Source organism: Mustelus asterias, chromosome 23 (genome assembly GCF_964213995.1).
Source record: "Mustelus asterias chromosome 23, sMusAst1.hap1.1, whole genome shotgun sequence".
Taxonomy (NCBI): Eukaryota; Metazoa; Chordata; class Chondrichthyes; order Carcharhiniformes; family Triakidae; genus Mustelus; species Mustelus asterias.
In genome coordinates this window covers 37,172,668-37,197,584 of record NC_135823.1, presented here as the reverse complement: position 1 = coordinate 37,197,584, position 24,917 = coordinate 37,172,668, and the positions used below count along the sequence as shown (strand labels likewise).

General features: G+C 41.7%; 1 protein-coding gene across 13 annotated transcripts in view; it reads right to left on the bottom strand.

Moving 5' to 3' along the window:
* LOC144510648 (trinucleotide repeat-containing gene 6A protein-like) overlaps positions 1-24,917 on the bottom strand; it is a 162,233-nt gene that overhangs the window by 108,247 nt on the left and 29,069 nt on the right. For all 13 annotated transcript variants that reach the window (XM_078240306.1, XM_078240313.1, XM_078240311.1 and 10 more), the window contains one exon: positions 4,129-4,219. In XM_078240306.1, coding sequence (XP_078096432.1) covers positions 4,129-4,219 — 91 coding nt within the window. The remainder of the gene's footprint in view (positions 1-4,128; positions 4,220-24,917) is intronic.

Here is a 24,917-nt window from a genome sequence, read left to right as displayed (position 1 = left end):
AGTTCCACACACATGAGGATGGCCTCAACCGGGATCTTGGGTTCATGTCACACTATTTGTAACCCCCACGACTTGCCTGGGCTTGCAAAATCTCACTAACTGTCCTGGCTGGAGACAATATACATCTCTTTAACCTGTGCTTAACCCTCTCTCCACTCACATTGTCTGTACCTTTAAGACTTGATTACCTGTAAAGACTCGCATTCCAACCATTATTTTGTAAATTGAGTTTGTGTCTTTATATGCCCTGTTTGTAAAGGATCATCCAAGAATCCTTTATGTTTCAATGAAATCACCTCTCATTCTTCTAAATTCCAATGGGTAGTGTCCCAACCTGGTTAATCTTTCCTCATAGGACAATCCTTCCACACCGGGGATCATCCAAGTGAACCTTCTTTGAACTGCCTCCAACGAACTGTCTTTCCTTAAATAAGGGGACCAAAACTGCTCTCAGTACTGCAAATGTGGTCTCAACAGTACCTTGTACAGCTGCAGCAAGATTTCCTTACTGTTATACTCCAACCCCCTTGAAATAATGGCCAACATTCCTGATTACCTGTTGCACCTGTGTGCTAGCTTTGTGTTTCTTGCACAAGTACGTCCAAGTCCCTTTACAGCTTTCTGCAGTTTTTCTCCACAACTCCCCACTCACCTGATGATGGGGCAGCGCTCCGAAAACTAGTGGTGCATGATTATCGCCATATCACTGCAAATCTTTTTTTCTTTGTTGGTAGCTAATGTAAACCAAGGATAAACGTCATGGAACAGCTAGAATGTGATACATGGATCTGATGATATAATAACCGGATCAATGTAATGTAAAGTTGGATTGCAAATTGGCCGCAGATTAGGATCTATACCAGCCTTTACATTATTGGATGCTGTTGTCCAAGTACTGTTTCCTCGAATAAATCTATAAGCAAGAGTCTCTGCATCAAGATAGCAGCTTGCCATTAATATATCAAACAAGGGAAGTTAAAATGTAATAAAAACACCTCAAATGGAAGTGGATTAGTTGCGCTTGCAGTTATGTGGCATGGCACCAGATGCTTTGCTAATGAGCTATATAACATGTGGCACACCTTACTCCAGTAATAGCTTATTTGGAAGGCTATCCTTTAAAATCTAATTTTAAAATTCTTCCTGGTACATGGGCAAAAAGCCCTGTTTGCTTCAAAAGATAAAGTACATTGAGCGTCATACAGATATTCAGATCTTCATAATTAGATGTAGTGGGGCCCTAACTTGTCCGGATGCAAGTACCACATAAGACCACAAGAAATAGGGACAAGAGTAGACTGTTCAGCCCTCGAGCCTGCTCCACCATTCAATAGGATCATGGCTGATCTGAAATTCCTCACATCCACTTTCCTGCCCTTTCCCTGTAATCCTTGATTCCCTCACTGATCAAGAATCTATCTTAGCCTCAAATATAAACAAGGACTTTACTTCCACAGCTCTCTGTGGCAAGGAGTTTCAAAGACAACCTTCAGAGAAGAATTTCCACCTCATCTCAGTCTTAAATTGGTACCCCTTTATTCTGAGACTGTGCCCTCTGGTCCTAGACTCTCCCATGAGGGGAAACATCCTCTCAGCATTTACCCCATCAAGCCGCTTAAGAATCCTTTATGTTTCAATGAAATCACCTCTCATTCTTCTAAATTCCAATGGGTAGTGTCCCAACCTGGTTAATCTTTCCTCATAGGACAATCCTTCCACACCGGGGATCATCCAAGTGAACTTTCTTTGAACTGCCTCCAACGAACTGTCTTTCCTTAAATAAGGGGACCAAAACTGCTCTCAGTACTGCAAATGTGGTCTCAACAGTACCTTGTACAGCTGCAGCAAGATTTCCTTACTGTTATACTCCAACCCCCTTGAAATAATGGCCAACATTCCTGATTACCTGTTGCACCTGTGTGCTAGCTTTGTGTTTCTTGCACAAGTACGTCCAAGTCCCTTTACAGCTTTCTGCAGTTTTTCTCCATTTAAATAATATGCTATTCTTGTGTTCTCCCTTCCAAAATGAACGTCACATTTCCCACATTATACTCCATTTGCCAACTTATTTAACCTTTCAATATCTCTTTGTAAACTGTTTGCATCCCTCTCACAATTTGCCTTTCCACCTATGTGTCATTGGCAAATTTGGCTACAGTACATTTGCTACCTTCCTTCAAGTCATTAGTATATACCATAAACAGTTACAGTCCCAGCACTGATCCCTGTGGAACCCCACTGGTTACATGTCAACCTGAAAAAGAACACCGTATCCTCACTTGCTGCGTATTAGTCAATTCTCTATTGATACCAACATGCTACCTCCAACATCATGGGCTCTAATCTTATAATGTAACCTTTTGTGAGGCACCTTGTCAAACGCCACACTTCTACCGATTTTCCTCTATCCACTCTGGTTGAGACCTCCTCGAAAAACTCCAATAAATTAGTCAGACATGATTTCCCTTTTATGAAACCATGCTGAGTCTGCTTGATTAGATTATGATTTTCCAGATGTACTGTTATTATTTCCTTAATTGATTCCAACATTTTTCCAACAATAGATGTCAGGCTAATCGGCCTATAGTTGCCCATTTTTTGCTTCTCTCTCTTTGGCAGTTTCCCAATTCTCCAGAATCCAAGAATTTTAGGGAAATTACAACCATTGCATCCACTAATTCTTGGCTACTTCTTTTAGGATCCTAAAATGCAAGACATCAGAGCCAGGGGACTTATGTGCCTTTAACTCAATTAAATTTGACTACTACTACTTCTCTGGTAATGGTACTTAATTCCTCCCCTGTATTCTTTAGTATTAATGGAATGTTTGAAGTACCTTCCACCAAAAAGACATGCAAAATATCTGTTTAACTCCTTTGCAATTTCCTTGGTCCTCATAACTTTCTCCTCAGATTCATTTTCTAAGAGGCCTATGTTCACGTTGACTTCTCTCTTATAAAAGCCAAATACTGCAGATGCTGGAGTCTGAAACAAAAACAGAAAATGATGGAAAATCTCAGCAGGTCTGACAGCATCTGTGGAGAGAGAGAATAGAGCCAACGTTTCGAGCCTAGATGACTTTTCATCAGAGCTGCTCTATTCCCTCTCCACAGATGCTGTCAGGCCTGCTGAGATTTTCCAGCATTTTGTGTTGATCTTTCTTTTCTTTTTTATATATTTAAAGAAGCTCATAGTCAGTTTTTATATTTCTCACTGGTTGCCCCCGCTGTTTATTTTCTCTCTTAGTCATCATTTTAGTCCACCTTTGCTGGATTCTGAATTTATCCCAGTCTTCGGGGCGATCACTGACTTTTGCCTCCTTACATGCTTTTTCTTTCAACTTACTCTACTTTCTTGATTATATATTGTTGGTTTATCCCTCTCTTAACAAAAATATATCTCAGTAAGGAGGAAAGATTCGGAGAGTCATCAATTATCTCCTTAAATGTCTGCAACTGCTTGCTTACCGTCTTCCCTGCTAATCTATCCGCTTGCCCACTTTAGCTAACTCTATCCTCATTTCACCATAATACCCTTTAAGTTAAACACAGTTGTTTCGGACCCAAATTTCTCACTCTCAAACTGAATATTAAATTCTATCATGTTATAATCACTATTTCCTAGGGGATCTTGCACTCTGAGGTCATGTATTAAACGTTCCTCATTGCCCATTACCAGATCCAAGATAGTCTGTTCCCTGGTTGGCTCCATGACATATTGCTCGAGGAAACTAACCCTAATGCATTCTACAAATGTTTTGTCATAGCTACCCTTTCCAATTTGATTAACCTAATCAACAAGATGATTAAAGTCACCCATAATTCTATAATTGCTACTCTATTCTACATCTATAACCTACAAATGTGCGTGTGAGAGACAGTGTGCGGGTATTTGAGAAAGCATGACATTTTTCTCCAAGCCAACAAAATAGCTTTTCAGAGGTACCGAATACTCCATGCATAAAACTTCAAAGTTTTCCAAAAAAAGTTACTCTAATGCAGGCAGCTGCATCCTTCACTAACCCATAATTATGCACTTGTATGAATATCCTTGAATGTCTTCTCGAGAAAGGGTGAATTTCATTTGATCATTATGTTGCTCCTCCAAAAGTAACAATAAATACAGTACCTTCTTCAAAGCGGCTTCCTTTTTCTTCTTGTCGTCTTTTCTCTTTTTCCTTTCTTCCATCAACTGTTCTTCCTTTTCTTGCACTCTATCCCTTTGAAACAAAAACACAGGATTCAGGACACACAATCTACCAAGATCCATTATCTGTTTGTTGCTGGAATGGAAGACTTGATCTGATATAACTTGAAAATGGGAACAGCTCTATGTACTTATGGGGTCACCCTTATTTTAACCTTTCAATTAGTGGCTGATAGGTTATGCCTCTATGTAACAGGTCGATAGTCTTCAGCATTCAACCTGTTTTCAAAATCATGTTTCTCAAAGTACCTTGATTTAACAAATGCTTCTGAATCATCCAATTAATTAGAACGTTAAAAATTAAAAATTACACTTAACACATGGATATATTCAACCAAATCTAGTCTTCATGAACATATAAACACATACTGAGGAATGCAATGTTGCTTGGAATTACTGTCACAGAAAAATAAACTAGTCTAACAGGCAACTGAAACATTTCTGCAGGTACTGCAGGATGATAGGCCTTTGTATTTTATCCATTTACTATTAATAACCACTGGGACATGAGGCCAATCCCACCAATACAATGGGCAGGTCCAAGAACACTTGCACCTTCAGGCTGAAGAGTTGAGAGAAACTGCACTTACAACCTGACAATTTCTTACCATTCCAGAAGGATCCCCTTTAGCCTAAGATTTTCAAGATTCAGCAAATATTCATATTTTTCTTCCCCGCGATTGCAGTTCTCAGTACAAGCCTGCCAATTCCCCTTGCTCCAGCTGTTGAGGTAACCCTTTTTCATGGATAGCAAGAGTTGCCACTGGACACTTCTTCCATCGGGAAAAAGATACAAAAGTCTGAGGTCACATACCAACCGACTCAAGAATAGCTTCTTCCCTGCTGCCATCAGACTTTTGAATGGACCTACCTCACATTAAGTTGATCTTTCTCTACACTCGAGCTATGACTGTAACACTACATTCTGCACTCTCTCCTTTCCTTCTCTATGAATGGTATGCTTTGTCTGTATCGTGCGCAAGAAACAATACTTTTCACTGTATACTAATACATGTGACAATAAAATCAAATCAAATGTACCACCCCCATTTTTGCATGGTCACTGCAGAATGGTGCCAAGCAGCTACAGAAACAATGCAGAGTGGCACAAAGAGATGAATCATTCTCCAATACCAATAGCTGAAACGCAAGTGCTTTATGAAACCTAGATGAAGGGAAAAGGCCCATGGAGCAAGATAGTGCCAAAATTGTATAGTCAAGCACACATTCCATTAGAAGTTTTCAAACTATATCACTCCCCAAAAAATGTTTTATAAACAGGAGGTATTAACCCTTATGGTTACAGTGGTTGAAGGAAGTTTACTGAATTGTGCTGAATTAGCAAATACAATTCAGAGAGATGGACACTTCCGTGCTTGCTGAAAATGACCCAGAATTGCAAGTTAAAAGCAATTTTGAAAACATTTGGGAAAAGGCTCTTCTCATCACTGTTGTAATATTTAAAGTTCCAGCAAGATCATGATTGGAAATGCAGGGCTATTGCCAAAAATTCTCATTCATATCACGACCTGGAAAGGGAAATTCCACACAATTTGCTGTTGTATTGAAGCATGAGGGAAATAAGGGGTGGTAGACAGTGAACGCATAAAAAATTTCCTTTCATGGTGTCAGCTTGGCTGTGTCGGTAATACTTTCACCTACAATGCTAAATTGTGGGTCCCAGTCCTACTTCAGGACATGAGCAATTCTGTGGGTCAACGATGCACTTCACTGCAATATTGCATTGTCAGAGATATTAAATTGATCTAGCCAACAGCCATAAAATATCCCATGGCACTACTCCAAGTAAGTACAACCAAGGCAGGCCAGTCAAGCCATTTTAATCCAAGCTTCCAGAAAGATCCACAAGTACAATGAATACAAGATCTTACATTACTCTTATGCAAAAGTCTGCTCCTTACTGATCAGTGGGAAGAACATCCCAATCAGTTTAAAAAAGAGCCTTCACTAATTTGAACTCATGCCTCCTTACCCAACTCAAAAGTAATTCTGGATTCATCCTTTTACAACTCACTTAACTATCCTTTTTAAAAATTCACCTTAGTTGTTTCCTTTTCAGAATCAAATGTCCACATTTCTCCAGTCTTTCCTCAGGAACTCACAAATCCAAGGATGATATTTGAGACTATCCTTCACGGTCCAGTGCTTGAATGTTTTGGAGATCAAATCTAGATGAAGAATTCAAAATGCAGTCTGACCACTGCACTACACAATTTAACTTTCTGATTTGTACTCTACAGTTTTGGCTATGTAGCTCAATATTTACTGGTTTTGCTGATGATCTACATTTGGCAGATTCAACTCAAGTCTGACCAAGACACTCAAGTCCCTGTTGGTTACATCCTTACCTATTTCATCATAAATTAAGTACAGTCTTGCCTATTTTTCCTTTTTTGTTCTTTCACGGATGTGGGCATCACTGACAAGACCGGCATTTTTACTGCCCATGGCCAAATGCCCTTGAGGTGCGGTGGCGGTGAGCCATCTTCTTGAACTGCTGCAGTCCATATGGCGCAGGTGCTGTTCAGGAGGATGTTCCAGGATTTGGCCCAGCAGCATTGAAGTTACAGTGAAATGTTCCCAGTCAGGATGGTGGGGGGCTTGGAGGGGAACCTGCAGGTGGTGGTGTTCTTATGCATTTGCTACCCTTGTCCTTCTAGGTAGTAGAGGTTGCAGGTTTGGAAGGTGCAGTATTTTACACACGCCCGGATTAAACTCCCATCTGCCCACTTACATATTTTGTCCAGCTAGTCTGAAGTTGAGGGAAAGCTGAAGTTCTGAGTTTTCTGACCAGAAACACAGGTAAAACAGATTAACTGCTCATTTATTTATTTGCGGCTCCTTATGAATATTGGCTGTAGCTTTAGCCTGCACAACAATGATGGCACTGAAATAAAAAAAAACAATGACTGTAAAATGTTTTGGGATCTCCTGAGGCTGTGACAAACACTGTATAAATGCAAGTTCTTTCTCTTTAGCATTTAGGATCAAGACTGTTCGGCAGAATATGCTGTCTTTTTAATTACCTCTATCTTCATCCAGTTGCATGAGTAATTGATAAAGTAATATTTCTTAAAACATGTATTTGTAACTCAGTTTGGTGGAGGTTTGCAGATCAGTCTTATTTCTTTTTTTCAGCTGGGTATTAGAGCAACACCACTGGCCCCAGTCCCGCAAGGGAGACTCAGCTACAATTCCCACCTCAAATTATCCTGCAGTGACCTCCCTGCTAGAATGTGTAGTTATGGGTCCCATGCAAATACTGTTGACCTAGCCTACTCTAGGGATTAGAAGGGAATGAGAGTGTCTCTTGATGATATAACTGGGGCCAGATGTTTAGCTCCCATGGCAATTTAGCCGTCACAACATTCAAGGTCTAGACCACATGTGATCGCGTAATTGTAACCATAAACATCCTTTTTACTGGATATCCCCCTGGAGGTCTTGTGGCTCAGCAGATAGCACCCCTGCTTTGAGCCAGAAGCTTCAGGTTCAAGTTCCACTCCAGGACATCTTGGCCACAGATGGAGTACGCATGACTTGATTCAAACAGGTTGATAACAGACCTAAGCTAATCCCAAAGGGGAAAAAGTGTTTGTATGAAGATACGAAACAAACAAACTGGATATCCAGTGTGGAATGTGACTTCAACAAATTGGGAGTTTGACAAACTGAGGGAATCTTAAACCTCTTTCTAAAAAATGCATATTGTTTGAATTTAAATAATTATGGAATTAATTAAAAGACAAGGATGGCAGGACAGGTGATGAGTTACGGCTGCAGCGCGTGGGAGCTCCTGGCTACCAGCGTGATCCAGGGCAAACACGTCTGCAGTAAGTGCCTACAGCTTGAGGAGCTTCAACTCAGTTATTGAGTTGGAGACCAAGCTGCAGGCACTGCCACACATCAGGGAGGGGAGGTTACCTGGAAGCTTTGCACCAGGAGGTGGTCACATTTGGAAGGTGGTCAGAGACAGGAAGGTGCAACTGCTGCTGAGGCAGAAGTACAGGAGTGTCAGCCGTTGCAGTTATCCACAAGTTTAAGGTTCTTACAGCTTGCTTGGAGGAGTAGGGACTGCAGGGTGGGCTGCAGCTGACTGACTGTGGCACTGTTGCACAGGAAGCCATTCAAGTGGGGCGGGTGCACAAAGGAGTGGTAGTGAAATGAGGGGGGTTGACACTGTTCCCTGCAGCAGAGAACAAAGATCAAGACAGTTGTGTTGCCTGCCCAGTGCCAGGGTTCAGGACATTTGTTCAGTGCTGGAGAGGAACTTGCAATGGGAGGGGGAGGATCAATTGTCATGGTCCATGTCAGGACCAACAACATAGGGAAGAGAAAGGAGGTTCTGCACACTCAGGTGGAGGAGCTAGGCACCAAATTAAGCAGAATCTCAATGGTAACAGTCTCTGGATTACTACCTGAGCCACTTGCAAGTTGGCTTAGGGCAAATAAAATTTGATTAATGAATGCGTGGCTCAAAGACTGGTGCGGAAGAAAGGGGTTTTGCGGTTTGTGGGGCACTGGCACGAGTACTGGGAAACTACAGCTGTACCATTGGGCCAGTCCACACCTGAACTGTGTTGGGACTGGTAGTCTAGTGAGTCACATGACTAGGGAAGTAGAGGGGGTTTTAAACTAAATAGTAGGGGCATGAATCAGCAGATAAGGCTAGACGCTACAAAAATAATAGAACAAGACGACTAAATGCTCTGTGGCTGAATCCATGTAGAATTCAAAACAAAACACATTGCTAGAACAAATAGAAAAAAGTATGAATTGATAGCCATTACAGAGCCACAGCTACAGGGTGGCAGACTGGGACCTGAATATTGAAGGGTAGGTGATATATAGGAAGGGCGGGAAACTAGGAAAAGGTGCAGGGGTGGCTCTGTTAGTTAATTATGGTTATTAGTACAATAGAGAGGGGTGACCTAAATTCAGGAAAAAGGGGTGTAGAAATAGTTTGTGTTGAAGAAAGAAATGATAAAGCAAGTCACTTGTTGGAGTGGGGTACAGGTCTCCTAATTGTAACAACATGTTAAGACAGATTATAAAGGAAGAGATAATGAGAGCTTGTCAGAAATGTACAGCAATCATCATGGGGGGTTCCAATCTACATAGAGACTGGAAAAATCAACGAGATAGGATAAATTGATACCTCAGGGATCCTTCACTGAGGTTAACAGCAATCATAATGTGACTGAATTTTATTTTCAATTTGAGGGAGAGAAGAGTGGGCCCAAGACTAGTATTTTAAACTTAAATAAGGGCAAATATGAGGGCATGAAAGGACAGCTAGCTGAAGTGGACTGGTAAATTAGGTTAAGGCATGTGTCAATATAGATGCAGTGGCAGACATTTAAAGGAATATTTCAGAATACACAGAATAGGTACATGCCAATGAAAAAAAATTCCAAAGGGAGGACCCACCATCCGTGGTTAACTAAAGTAGTTCAAGACAGTATCAAACTTAAAGAAAAAGCAAATGGCAGATCAGAGGAGCGGACAGAATATAAAGAACATCAAGGGATGACGAAGATTAATAAGGAGGGATAAATTAGAGTATGAGAGAAAGATGGTTAGAAATATAAAGACAGGTAGTAACGGTTTCTATAGATATTTGAATAAGGAAAGAGATAACAGTGAGGGTTGATCCTGTAGAAAGTGTGTTTGGGGAATTAATAATAGAAAATGGCAGATGAATTAAACCGGTATTTTGCATTGGTCTTCACTATAGAGGATACAAGTAACATCCCAGACACAGCTGTGAAACAGGAAATGCAAGGGATAGCGAAACTTAGGAAAGTTATCACTAGGGAAGTGCTATTTGACAAAGGTCAGACCTGCGGGCTGACAAATCTCCAGGTCTTAATAGACTACATCCTAGGATCTTTAAAAAAGTGGCTAGTGAAATAGTTGATGCATTGGTTTTAATTTCCAAAATTCCACAGATTCAGGGAAGGTTCCATTAGCCTGAAAAATAGCAAATGTAACTCCTTAATTCAAAAGAGGAGGGAGAGAGAAAGTAGGAAACTACAAGCCTGTCATAGCATCTGTCATAGGGAAAATGTTGGAAGGGCATGGTAGGGCACTTGGAAAAATTCAAGGCAATCGGGCAGAGTCATAGTTTTGTGAAAGGGAAATCATGCTTAATCAATTTATTGGAGTTCTTTAAAGGAGCCATGTGCTGTGAATAAAGGAGAACCAGTGTACATATTCAGGAAGGCATTTGTTAAGGTGTCATACCAAAGATTATTGCAGAAAATAGAAGCGAATGGGGTAGGGGTAACATACTGGCATGGATAGAAGATTGGCTAGCTAACAGGCAACAGTAGACATAAATCTGCCTATTTCTGATTGGCAGGATGTAAAAGGCGGTGTGCCACAGGGATCAGTGCTGCAGTCTCAACTATTTACAATTTATATAAATGACTTGGATGAAAGGACTGAAGGTATGGTTGCTAACATTGACGATGACACAAAGATAGGTAAAAAAAAAACTAAGTTGGGAAGAGGACATGAGGAGGCTATAAAAGGGCATAGATAGGTTAAGCGAGTGAGCAAAGATCTGGATGTTTCCTCTTGTGGGAAAATCTACAACCAGGAATCACAAAAAATAATGGGTCGCTCATTTAAGATGGAGATGAGGAGAAATGTTTTCTGAGGGTAGAGTGTCTTCGGAATTCTCTCAAAAGGCAGTGGAAACGGTCTTGTAATATTTTTAAGGCAGAGCTAGAGAGATTCTTAATAAGCAAGGGTTGGGGGGGTGAAAGGTTATCGGGATAGGAAGGAATGTGGAGTTGAGGTTACAATCACATCAGCCATGAACTTATTGAATGGCAGAAGAGGATTGAGGGGCCAAGACGGTTACTCCTGCTCCTAATTCACATGTTCATAACCCAGTATTTCTTAAGCAGGCAGGATATGCACCAAGCACACACTTGCCATTCCTTAATTGCATGGCAAACATATCAATCACACCACAAATCAAGGGCGCACTGACAGCACTGATTAGTGTTGCACTAAAGCTGTTTTCATTTCACATCAACCATAAAGTTAATTCCATCAAAAGTGAAACAAGCAAGACTTTATGGTCAGATTGGGCTCTGATGCAGGTTCTATTTATACTAAGGGCAGCACGGTGGCACAGTGGTTAGCACTGCTGCCGCACAGCGTCAGGGACCCGGTTCAATTCCAGCCCTGGGCGTGTATGCGCGGAGTTTGCACATTCGTCCCGTGTCTGCGGGTTTCCTCCGGGTGCTCCGGTTTCCTCCCATAGTCCAAAGATGTGCGGTTTAGGTTGATTGGCCATTCTAAATTTCCCCCTAGTGTCAGAGGGATTAGCAGGATAAATACGTGGGGTTACAGGGATAGGGCCTGGCTGGGATTATTGACGGTGCAGGCTCGATGGGCTGAATAGCCTCCTTTTGCACTCTAGGAATTCTATCATTCTAACTGCAGCATCAATGTGAAATAAAACCACTTACTGGGAATCGAAGATTCAGGATACCAGAGCAGTCTTTTTGAAAAGTGCATCAAATGGAAAAATGGCACAAGAAAAAGTGGCAAGTTTTAAAATAGAGTTCAAGTTTTACATATATAACGGAGCCCCACAATTAAGTGGTCCACAGGATCTATATCTCAAGACCACATTGTAGGTGAGAACACTGTGTAACAAGATCCTTTCAAAAGCCAGAATTATGCAGAACTACAGATAAGCTGATTACAACAGATAAACCAGCTAATTTGATGTAAACAAGACTTCCAGGAACAAAATTAAAACAATTCAAATAAATTAAAATTTAAATGTACAAGTGGACCACTTAAAATCCACAAACCCGATCTTGCTTATAGAGTACACAAAAATATTGTGTACACAAACAAAATTATAGTTCATTATTTGAACAAAATAATGCAAAGAAATCAGTAAATTTAACTCCATATTAACAGCATGCCTTTGCTAGATGTTTTGAAGCTTTGTCGCACTCGCAACTGCCAATCTTTCATTGGTTCCAACCATCTTAGTCATCAGGGCAATTAGGAATGGGTAATAAATGCTGACCCACACTCCATGAATGAAAAAAAACTACATGAAATGAATGAGTGTTCAGTCTCGGCATTATCTTTATCATCTTCTTTAACTTCATCATCTATCATTGTCTCTTGGTCGTCGATATTCAACCATATACTGCTGCCAGTATCTAGATGAGCCTCAAGCAAGGACCCTGCATTGTTTACATCGTGGGCACTTAACCTATAATAGTCCACAATTTGACTCACTTTCAGTGAAGTCTTCTAAAATGTTCCTCGTCCTCTATTGGTTTGTGTCTCAAAAGCAGCACCCAGGGCATATTTTCACATGTATGATACAGGTGGTCATTGTATGCGGTCATGTCAGACACCAAGTGTAGGTTAAAAGCAAAATATTGCAGATGCTGAAATCTGAAACAAAAACAGAAATATGCTGGAAAATCCCAGCAGGTATGACATCATTTGTGTGGAGGGTGGAGCCAACATTTCGAGTCTGGATGACCCTTCGTCGGAGCTCTGACAAAGGGTCATCTAGACTCAAAGCGTTGGCTCGACTCTCTCTCCACAGATGCTGACAGACCTGCTGAGATTTTCCACCAAGTGTAGGTTCCTTATTTCACAGAGTTTCTTCTGGCTAGTTGTCACACTGTTCCTACTGTCCACTATTATTTTGAGCACTTGGGGTCACTTTTGAAGGACGTGATGCCTTGGTCAAAGTGCTGAATTTTCAAAGTTGCGCTTTTGGAAGACAGATGCATTTGATGTGCCCATCTTGTGATACCAGGTTCTCTAGGGGTGAGTGCGCAGGGCACTTGCCAAGCAGTAAAATGGCCTTCTTTGATAGTTTGTTCCGAGATGTTTTCTGATCTTTGGCACAAGCCTTCAAATACTGATCAAGTCATCCAGGTTTTAACACTACTTGAGCATTGACATTGTAATAACTTTCAGTTTATATCATGCAAGCAGCATGGTTTGGTGAATTTTTTGATGATGAGTGAAGTTGGCTCATGTCAGCCAGTTTTGGTGCAGCAAAAGAGGGCTATAAATCTGGTCTTTATCTGATTAAATCCAAGCTGTTAGTTGGTGTTATTTCTGTTTGCAACTGCCTTCCCTGCGAACATTTTTCTAATACAAGGCCATCTCCTCCCAGTTGTAGATCTGTTCTTCGACATATCATACTTTGGCTAAAACCTTCTTTAATTCAACTGGAATAATGTTGGAACAGGATCTTCAGCAAATCATGTTTCCCTTGCAAAGTAATTTGTGAAATTTCTTGCAGGTTCTTAAATCTTGTTCACCATCTTTCTTGCCTTCAAATCGTATTAAAATGCTGGGATTTTTATTAATTTGCTGGCAAAAACTTTAAGCCTGAGCTTGAACAACAGGATCAGAAATGGGAACACCTTTGGCTCTGCTGGGTGAGCCACATGTATACAGCTGTACGTCATTGGCATTTTGGACTCTTTCTTGCTTGGCCACCTTCATCCATCTTGATCAACAACCTTTTCAACTTCCTGTTTATCAGTAAGCCACCCATGAAGCACTGATTCAGTAACTGCCTTTCTTTTCAAAGCAGTTGCCCGTTAGCACATCCTCATTGATCCAGCTGATTACTTTCAGCTTCTCGGCGACGGTACAAGGGATTCTCTTTTTAGTGAATCAATAGACATGATTTCACATCAATAGTTGTACAGGTAAAGTACGGACGGCCATATTCTAAATTTGATCTGCATTTATACAGTGGAAAACAGTGATCATACCATGGGAAAACTTAATCACCATGTCACTTAATTATTAAATAACATTTATTTAAATGTATGTTTCCATACAAGGTGTGGCATGAAATTAAAAAAGTTTGACAATAAAATTTCATTTTATTGAAGAGCTTAAGTGGTAATAAGGCTGGGGGGGGGGGGGGTCTCAGATTTGATTGTACAACAATGTCTGCTCACTGTCAATAGAGAAATTTTGAAATTAATAGATTAAAACTAATTCTATGGTAAGATTTTAGTTTAAGCTGCTATAGAAGTCCAGTCAAGACAGAGTAAAACATTTTGTCATCTAAAACTGCATGTTTAACCGTATAGATGTGCCCAACATACTGTAGCAACTGCTAGGCCAATGGAGTACATTGAAATGCTCCATACGCATTTTTGGCCTGAAGCGCACACACTCGAACTCTAAACTCACTGGACACTTCCTTGACAGAAATTCAGTACAGCTCCATTACAATACTGTACTACCAAGTCCTCAAGTCCAAACCGTCTGCATTTGGGGATCATAGAATCAGAGAGGCTCTCTGGCCCATTGACTGCATACTGTGGACCTTTGTGGCCTACATACAAGATTCAAATCAACATTGCTGTTCATCAAATCTTGAAGGTGTTATTACAATACTGTACCATCGAAGGGGTACCCAAAACTAGGAATGACCCTAATCAGACCACCAAGGTACTTGAAATGCAAACAAGTCAAATCAATGGGCAAGAAATAGAAATACAGAGCTCAATTACTGCGCCTCATGGCTTTCGTGAGAGCAGTGTACAACTGTGCTCTGAGCACCCATTGAATTCAAAAACACAGCCATTTCCACCTTCTACAGTTAGTTTACAACTCAAATCTTCCAATTCATCAGCTATCTTTTTAAGATTGCCATAAGAAAGACTTGGCCCTCAGAAAACTTGATTCACTAAGGTCAGTACACCAGAGAGCTTAGCTAGCTGATAAAACTGGTATGATTGAACTATAAGGCAACTGGCATGGTGAGCTGTTGACTCAGCACATGCTGATCTCAATTCCTCTCATTCAAAACAAACTAGCTGAACACAGAAAAGGCCATAATTTATGAATAGTAAACAAAGAGTTAGTGAGATTGTTTTGTCCGACAGTAATCTTGTTGCAGCTCACATCAAATAGCTTTTATAGATACGTCTTGTATTGAAATCTGGGTCATGCCGCTCAGTCTTCATAATGCATAAGCTTGATGCCTCAAACATTCCTACTAAATTCACAGGATAGAGAATGATGCAAGCAGCCACAAAATCTCACAAAGAAACAAAAATGACAGAACATGAACTCTGTCATTTCACTGAAGTATTTCAATTTAGAAAAAATTATTAATGGATAGGTAGTGGTTGGTGATACCAAATGTCAAACTGGAAGAATGCTCAAGAGAACCAGGGCAGCACAGTGGTTAGCACTGCTGCCTCACAGCGCCAGGGACCCAGGTTCAATTCCGGCCTCGGGTCACCGTCTGTGTAGAGTCTGCACGTTTCCTCCGTGTCTGCATGGATTTCCACCGGTGCGCTGGTTTTCTCCCACAGTCCAAAGATGTGCAGATTAGGTTGATTGACCAGGCTAAATTGCCCCTTAGTTTCAGGGGGAATTAGGCAGGTAAATATATGTGGGGTTACGGGGATAGGACCTGGGTGGGATTGTTGTCGGTGCAGGCTCGATGGGCCAAATGGCCTCCTTCTGCACTGTCAATTCTATGATTTTAATTAGAGTAAATATGACAGAAATGGACCATTCTACTGCACTAACTACTCTGTGCTCCATTTGAGCTTCTTCCCATCATTCCTCATCTATCAGCATAACCTTCTGTACTGGAAATACACAGTTGTATATATGCTGTATAAAGAGAAAAGACAGGTTATGACATTTAGGGTTCACCTCTCAACAGTTCTAATATGGGCTATAATCATAATTACTTCTCTTTACAGGTACTGACAGACTTTTTGTTCGTTTAAAATTTCCAGCATGCACGGCCTTCCATTTTTATTTAATGGTGTGAATAAACATTCACTGGACAGAATACAAACATACACCACAAAGTTAATACATCATATCTGGACTAAGGAACAGTGAACAGACAAACAATGGCTTGCTTGAAGTGCTTCTACAAACCCATTTGTGACACTGACAATCTCCAACCTCATTTGCACAACGCTGTCAATCATTACCTCCAATAACTGGTTACCATGACACTAGATTTAGGTCGTAAAGGCATCAAACTGTGCACAATGTGCAGTTTCACCCACATTTTTATGAGTTTTAAATGTCAGCATGAGACTGGCATATTCCCCCAAGTAAGCAAGCATGAAGACAGCAGCCTAAATGCAGCTCAAGACAATGTAAGCTTGGGTATTTGATGAGTGAGGATATTCTAAAGATAAATCTCTTGCTAAAATCTAGTCAAGTTTTCATTTAGTGTTTAACTACAATTTATTGTAAAAACTAAGTTTCTCCCTTCTGTAGAGGCTGCTAAAGTTAGTTAATTAGGAAGCTGGCTTCTCTAGTCAGCAGTGCCTGATTCAGCTCTGTAGAATTAAAGCTAGTAAGCATATAGGTAATCTAGTTAAGCACACACTGAGGCTGATAGACAACACCACTCGAGACCAAGCGCAGTTCAAGACATTGGAAAGTGAGGAAATTCAGTGCAGAAAAGGAGGAGGAGCTGTTCTGATCTTTTATAAAATCAGTGTGGTCTGAGAAAGGGAGCCAGAGACCAGCAGAGCTGAAGCAGGTAGGCAAGTTTTAAGCTTTCTCCCCTCTAAAAATGGGTACTGTGTTGGAAGTACTGTCATAAATTTATAGCTTAATTAGTTAAATTACTTGATATGATCGTTGAGTGATATTTCCAAACCTAATTTATTAAAGAAAACACAGTAGAGATGGCAGTACTGTGGTCCCAGTACAATTCAAGTGAAAGTTGTCCCAACAGTACAGCTCCCTCTTTTCTCAGTTATAATGCCAGTGTCCCATGAATTGAAATGCATTTCTCCCACAAAGGTCTTTGATCCACACATTTAACGGAGGTGCAGCTGCAGGATGACAAGAATTGGGTCCTCAATATTGAGTGTTAAGTGACATTCAAGAAGAATAGGAAATTAGACAAATGTGGAGGGATAGCACTGTTAGGATAGCTTTGGTGCACTAGTTAGATGGCATTGGTTCAAGATATAGAATTGGTTTGGTAGCGATGAGGAAGTCACCAGTGGGAGTGGTCTGCAGGCCTCCTAACAGTAACCACAATGTAGGACAAAGTATACAAGAAGAAATACTTATTGTTCCACAGGACCAGGCTGAGGAGAAGGCAGTTGGTTTGTTCACTACATTTATTTATTTATTTTAAGTTAAATTTGTGTAAAAAATCGGAGGTTTTTTTTAAAACAGGAAGTGGGCCCAGCAGGAGTCTGGGAAGGTTTTTGGAGGGTTTAAAAGTGCTTAACTTGCAGTTTTCAGCCTCATTAGCGGGCAGCAGAGTGAGCAGGAGGCAGAGTGAAAGCTGTAGGGCTTTGGCTCACAGGGCTTGGGCGAGCAGGGGTGAGTTAATTCATTTTTTGCTGTTTCTACCTGGTACTGGCAAGGTATCTAGAGGGGATGGGTGTGAAGGCAGTGCAATGTTCCTCTTGCACTATGTTCGAGGTGAGGGACGACGTCAGTGTCCCTGCTGATTATACCTGTGAGAAGTGCATCCATCTGCAGCTCCTCCAAAACCGTGTAAGGGAACTGGAGCTGGAGTTGGAGGAACTTAGGATCATTAGGGATGCAGAGATGGCCATAGACAGAAGCTTCAGGGATACAGTTACTCCGCGGAATGAAAATAGATGGGTGACGGTGAGAGGGGCTGGGAAGAAGCAGTCGGTGCAGGGATCCCCTGTGGTCGTTCCCCTTAGCAATAAGTATTCCGCTTTGGATACGGTTGAGGGGGACGACATACCAGTGGTGAGCCGCAGTGAGAGGATCTCCGGCACTGAGTCCGTCCCTGTGGCTCAGGAGGGTAAGGAGGAGAGCGGGAGGGCAATAGTTATTGGGGACTCGTTAGTTAGAGGGATAGATAGGAGGTTCTGTGGCAGCAAAAGAGACTCGAGGATGGTTTGTTGCCTACCGGATGCCAGGGTCCGTGACGTCTCGGACCGTGTTTTCCGGATTCTTAAGGGGGAGGGGAAACAGTCACAAGTCGTGGTACACATTGGTACCAACGACATAGGTAAGAGAAGGGACGGGGATTTAAAACAGGAATTTCGGGAGCTCGGCTGGAAGCTGAGAGCAAAGACAAAACATGTGGTCATCTCTGGTACGCTACCGGTGCCACGTGATAGCGAGTTGAGGAACAGGGAGAGAGTGCACTTAAACATGTGGTTGCAGGGATGGTGCAGGAGGGAGGGTTTCAGATACGTGGATAATTGGAACACGTTCTGGGGAAGGTGGGACCTCTACAAACAGGACGGGGTGCACCTGAACCAGAGGGGCACCAATATCCTGGGAGGGAAATTTGCTACGGCTCTTCAGGGGGATTTAAACTAATTTGTCAGGGGAGTGGGAAAAGGAGTTGTAGTCCAGAAGTCAGTGTTGAGGGTGGTGAGGTATTGGGGAAGGTATCAAGGTCAAGGGTGGGTACCGGTAGACAGGAAGATGGGTTGAAGTGTGTCTACTTCAATGCAAGGAGCATCCGGAACATGGTGGATGAACTTGGGGCGTGGATTGCTACTTGGGACTACGATGTTGTGGCCATTACGGAGACGTGGGTAGAACAAGGACAGGAATGGTTGTTGGACGTTCCGGGGTATAGATGTTTCAGTAAGTGTAGGGAAGCTGGTAAAAGAGGTGGAGGAGTAGCATTGTTAATCAAGGATAGTTTAACGGCTGCGGAAAAGCACTTTGAGGGGGATATGCACACTGAGGTAATATGGGCTGCAGTTAGAAACAGGAAAGGAGCGGTCACGTTGCTAGGAGTTTACTATAGGCCCCCAAATAGTAATAGAGATGTGGAGGAAGAAATTGCTAAGCAGATTATGGATACGTGTGGGGGTCACAGGGTAGTTGTCATGGGGGACTTTAACTTTCCAAATATTGATTGGAACCTTTGTAGGTCAAATAGTTTGGATGGGGCACTTTTTGTGCAGTGTGTGCAGGAGGGTTTCCTGACACAATATGTGGATAGGCCGACAAGGGGTGAGGCCACATTGGATTTGGTACTGGGAAATGAACCGGGCCAAGTGTTAGATTTGGTTGTGGGAGAGAACTTTGGAGATAGTGACCACAATTCGGTGTCTTTTGTTATTGCAATGGAGAGGGATAGGGCCGGACGGCAGGGCAAGGCTTACAATTGGGGGAGAGGTAATTATGATGCGATTAGGCAAGAATTAGGGGGCATAAGATGGGAACAGAAACTGTCAGGGAAAGGCACTGATGAAAAGTGGAACTTTTTCAAGGAACAAATACTGGGTGTCCTTGATAGGTATGTCCCTGTCAGGCAGGGAGGAAATGGCCGAGTGAGGGAACCGTGGTTCACAAAAGAGGTGGAATGTCTTGTGAAAAGGAAGAGGGAAGCTTATGTAGGGATGAGGAAACAAGGTCCAGATGGCTCGACTGAGGGTTACAAGTTAGCAAGGAACGAGCTGAAAAAGGGGCTGAGGAGAGCTAGGAGGGGACATGAGAAGTCCTTGGCGGGTCGGATCAAGGAAAACCCCAAGGCTTTTTACTTTTATGTGAGGAATAAAAGAATGACCAGGGTGAGGTTAGGGCCGGTCAAGGACAGTGGTGGGAACTTGTGTATGGAATCAGTAGAGATAGGCGAGGTGATGAATGAATACTTTTCTTCAGTGTTCACCAAGGAGAGGGGCCATGTTTTTCAGGAAGAGAAGGTGTTACAGGCTAATAGGCTGGAGGAAATAGATGTTCGGAGGGAGGATGTATTGGCAGTTTTGAATAAACTGAAGGTCGATAAGTCCCCTGGGCCTGATGAAATGTATCCTAGGATTCTTTGGGAGGCGAGGGATGAGATTGCAGAGCCTTTGGCTTTGATCTTTGGGTCCTCGCTGTCCACGGGGATGGTGCCAGAGGACTGGAGAGTGGCAAATGTTGTTCCTCTGTTTAAGAAAGGGAATAGAAATGACCCTGGTAATTATAGACCGGTTAGTCTGACTTCGGTGGTTGGTAAATTGATGGAAAAGGTCCTTAGGGATGGGATTTACGACCATTTAGAAAGATGCGGATTAATCCGGGATAGTCAGCACGGATTTGTGAAGGGCAAATCGTGCCTCACAAATTTGATAGAATTTTTTGAGGAGGTAACTAGGTGTGTTGATGAAGGTAGGGCGGTTGATGTCATATACATGGATTTTAGTAAGGCGTTTGATAAGGTCCCCCATGGTCGGCTTATGATGAAAGTAAGGAGGTGTGGGATAGAGGGAAAGTTGGCCGATTGGATAGGTAACTGGCTGTCTGATCGAAGACAGAGGGTGGTGGTGGATGGAAAATTTTCGGACTGGAGGCAGGTTGCTAGCGGAGTGCCGCAGGGATCGGTGCTTGGTCCTCTGCTCTTTGTGATTTTTATTAATGACTTAGAGGAGGGGGCTGAAGGGTGGATCAGTAAATTTGCTGATGACACCAAGATTGGTGGAGTAGTGGATGAGGTGGAGGGCTGTTGTAGGCTGCAAAGAGACATAGATAGGATGCAAAGCTGGGCTGAAAAATGGCAAATGGAGTTTAACCCTGATAAATGTGAGGTGATTCATTTTGGTAGGACTAATTTAAATGTGGATTACAGGGTCAAAGGTAGGGTTCTGAAGACTGTGGAGGAACAGAGAGATCTTGGGGTCCATATCCACAGATCTCTAAAGGTTGCCACTCAAGTGGATAGAGCTGTGAAGAAGGCATATAGTGTGTTAGCTTTTATTAACAGGGGGTTGGAGTTTAAGAGCCGTGGGGTTATGCTGCAACTGTACAGGACCTTGGTGAGACCGCATTTGGAATATTGCGTGCAGTTCTGGTCACCTCACTATAAGAAGGATGTGGAAGCGCTGGAAAGAGTGCAGAGGAGATTTACCAGGATGCTGCCTGGTTTGGAGTGTCGGTCTTATGAGGAAAGGTTGAGGGAGCTGGGGCTGTTCTCTCTGGAGCGGAGGAGATTGAGGGGAGACTTAATAGAGGTTTATAAAATGATGAAGGGGATAGATCGAGTGAACGTTCAAAGACTATTTCCTCGGGTGGATGGAGCTATTACGAGGGGGCATAACTATAGGGTTCATGGTGGGAGATATAGGAAGGATATCAGAGGTAGGTTCTTCACGCAGAGAGTGGTTGGGGTGTGGAATGGACTGCCTGCAGTGATAGTGGAGTCAGACACTTTAGGAACATTTAAGCGGTTATTGGATAGGCACATGGAGCACACCAGGATGGTAGGGAGTGGGATAGCTTGATCTTGGTTTTAGATGAAGGTCGGCACAACATCGTGGGCCAAAGGGCCTGTTCTGTGCTGTACTGTTCTATGTTCTATGTAAATATTGGGTGTTTGTGATAAAGGGATAAGTTTAAGTTTATTTATTAGTGTCACAAGTAGGCTTACATTAACACCGCAATGAAGTTACTGTGAAAATCCCTAGTTGCCACATTCCAGCACCTGCTCGGGTACACAGAGGAAGAATTTAGCATGGCCAATGCACCTAACTGGCACATTCTTTGGACTATAGGAGGAAAACGGAGCACCCGGAGGAAATCCACGCAGACACAGGGAGAACAGACTCCGCACAGGCAGTGACCCAAGCCGGGAATCGAACCTGGGTCCCTGGCGCTGTGAAGCTGCAGTGCTAATCACTGTGCCACCCCATGATGGTTATAATCATGGATGATTTTAATCTACATATGAACTGGAAAAATCAGATCGACAGTAGCAGCATGGATGAGGACTCTTAAGTTAAAGAGAAAGGACAAGGCAATAATGTAAGGCAATGATAACCAGAGTCTGACAGGAGACGACAGAGGGAACAAATGCAAGTGTGCACGAGCAAATAAGGTAGAGGAAGCAGGAATGGTAGAAGAACAGAATTAAACGCTCTTAATCAATAACATTCGTAATTGGATAAATGAATTGATAGTGCAAATAGAAATAAATGAAAATGTTAGCCATTAGAGGCATGGTTGCAAGGTGACAAGGCTGGAGCCTGAATATTCGAAGGTATTTGACATTTCAGAAGTAAAGGAGGAATGGGAAAGGAAGTGGAGGAGATCTGTTAATAAAGGATATCAGTACAATAATGAGAAATGGACTTGGTTAAATAAAAATTGATATTGAATCAATTTGGGTGGAGATGCTAAACAGCAAAAAAAAGTCACTGGCAGCCGTTCATAGGGCCTCTAACAGTGACTACAGAGTAGGACAAAATACACATCAAGAAATGATGGGGGCTTGGAAAAAGGGTACTGTAGTAATCATAGATGATTTTATTCACATCGATTAGACAAATCAAATTGGTAAAGGTAGTCTTGAGGATGAGTTGTGTACTCGGAACACTTTCTTAGAACAATATATCTGGAACCTACCAGGGAACAGGTTATTTTGGACCTGGCAATGTGACAGGATTAGTTAATGACCTCATAGTAAAGGATGCTCTGGGAAAGTGAGAACATAATGGAATTTCACAGTTTGAGAATGAGAAATGTGGGTCTATAACTAGTGTCTTAAACGTAAATAAAGGTAATTATAAGGGCATGAAAACAGAGCTGGCTAAAGTGGGCTGGATAAATAGGTTAAAAAGCTAAGGTCTAAGGGAATATTTCATAACTCCCAACAAAGATATATTCCATTGAGGAAGATACATCATCTGTCGCTAACTAAGTTAAAGGTGGGATCAGATTGAAAGAAAGAGATGTAATGCTGCAAAAATTATTGGTAGACCAGAAATGTGGAAACGTTTTAGAAACCAGCAAAGGATAACTGAAAAATTAGAGAGAGAGAAACTGGAATGAGAGAAAAAACAAAAAAGAAAAAGAAAAATAACAGCTTCTCGGAGTATATAAAAAGGAATAGGGTGGCGAAAGTGTACATTTTTCTGCGAGGGGCCAAGAGTGAGGAGCTGAAAAAGAACGAAATGGCAAATCTTCACAGTTCAAGACACAAAAAGCTTTCCAACAATCATAGAAAATTAAGAAGCAAAAGGGAAGGAGGAATTAAACAATCACTATCACTAGAGAAAAAGTGATGGATAAATTAATAGATCAGTCTCTTGGAACTATTGGCCCGCATCCTAGTCTTAAAAGAAGTGGTTGCAGAGATGGTGGAGGCATTGATTGTAATCTTCCAAAATTTCCTAGATTCTACTGGTGATTCGAAAACCCTAAACTTAACACCTCTGTTGAAAAAAGGAGGGAGATAGAAAGCAGGAGACTATAGGCCAACGTTTGTCATTGGGAAAGTGCTACAAGCCATTATTGAAGGGAGAGTAGGCAGAACATTTTGAAAATCACAATACTATCAGGAAGAATCAACATGGTTTTGTGAAAGGCAAAGTGTGTTTGACAAGAGTGGTATCTGAAGTAACAAGTAATGTTAATAAAGGGGAACCAGTAGATATGGTGTACTTGGATTTCCAAAAAGCATTCATTCAATAAAGTGCCACATAAAAGGCTTCCTACACAAGATAAAAGCTTATGGTTTTAGGGCAAGGTACGAGGATGGATAGAGGACTGACAAACTGACTGATGGCACCGTTTGAAAATGAGGTGGAATTTTGTGTCTGAGAGTCATTAGTCTTGGGAATTCTCTCCAGAATCATTGAATATATTTAAGGTTGAGTTAGACAGATTTCTGATTAACAAGGGAGTCAAGAGTTTATGCGGAGCGGGTAGAAAAGTGGAGCAAAGCCACATCAGAGCAGTCATGATCTTGGTGAATGGTGGAACAGACTCAAAAGGCCAAATAATCTACTCCTGCTCCTATTTCGGTGTGTTCTTATGTCTCTTCTGGCATTGCTCAGGTAGTCAAGTAGAAGGCAGTTTTTTAAAGTTTCAATTTCAATATGGAAAACTCAATTATTGCAGGAAAACTCAATTCAAGACCTTTCAAATGTATTAAGAAAAATAATTTCATGAGCGAAATATTAGAAATTCAAATTAGTTGTGGAGAAAGAAGATCAAAAACATTGTTTTGCTGGTGTAAGAGATCCTGAAAAACAGATGTTCTTCTAGAATTTCCATCTTGCAGAAATGTCTATTAATCTGATCTACAAACCTTTCCTTCACAATCCACTCACTACTATTCTGATACATTTTGAACTGGGGACTTTGTACAAGCTGCTTTACCTTCTGTCATACCTCTAGTCAATACTTAAAAATGCACTTGCATTCACTGTTATCTCCCGAAATTGTAAGTGTGTGGCAACCATTACATGTACAGCATCCATAATAAATGCAGGAAAACCCTCACAAGAAGTGAGATAAGGGACTAGTTAATCTGTCAACTGTTGTGCTGGTAAAGGGCAGAATGTTGGCCACGATATAGAAAAGAAATGGGCGGCCATTCGGCCCTTCAAACTTGTAGAGTCATTCAACATCTATTGATGCTATTTATCCTCAATTCTACTTTCCCACCCTACAAATGATATCCCGCAATACAACACAGAAATATTTTGGAACTTTTGGTTATCGGTAGCTCCAATACAATTCAACTTAATCTGGTTAAATTCAGATGGGATGGGGGCAGTAGAAAGAAAAAGTTTCTTGCCAGTATATGCACAATATCAATGAGAAATTGCAGCACCTCATTGCTACATGATTTCAGACAGGGAGGAAAGAACCGGATTTAACAGGTTATAGAACAAACAAAGAACAAAGAACAGTACAGCACAGGAAACAGGCCCTTCGGCCCTCCAAGCCTG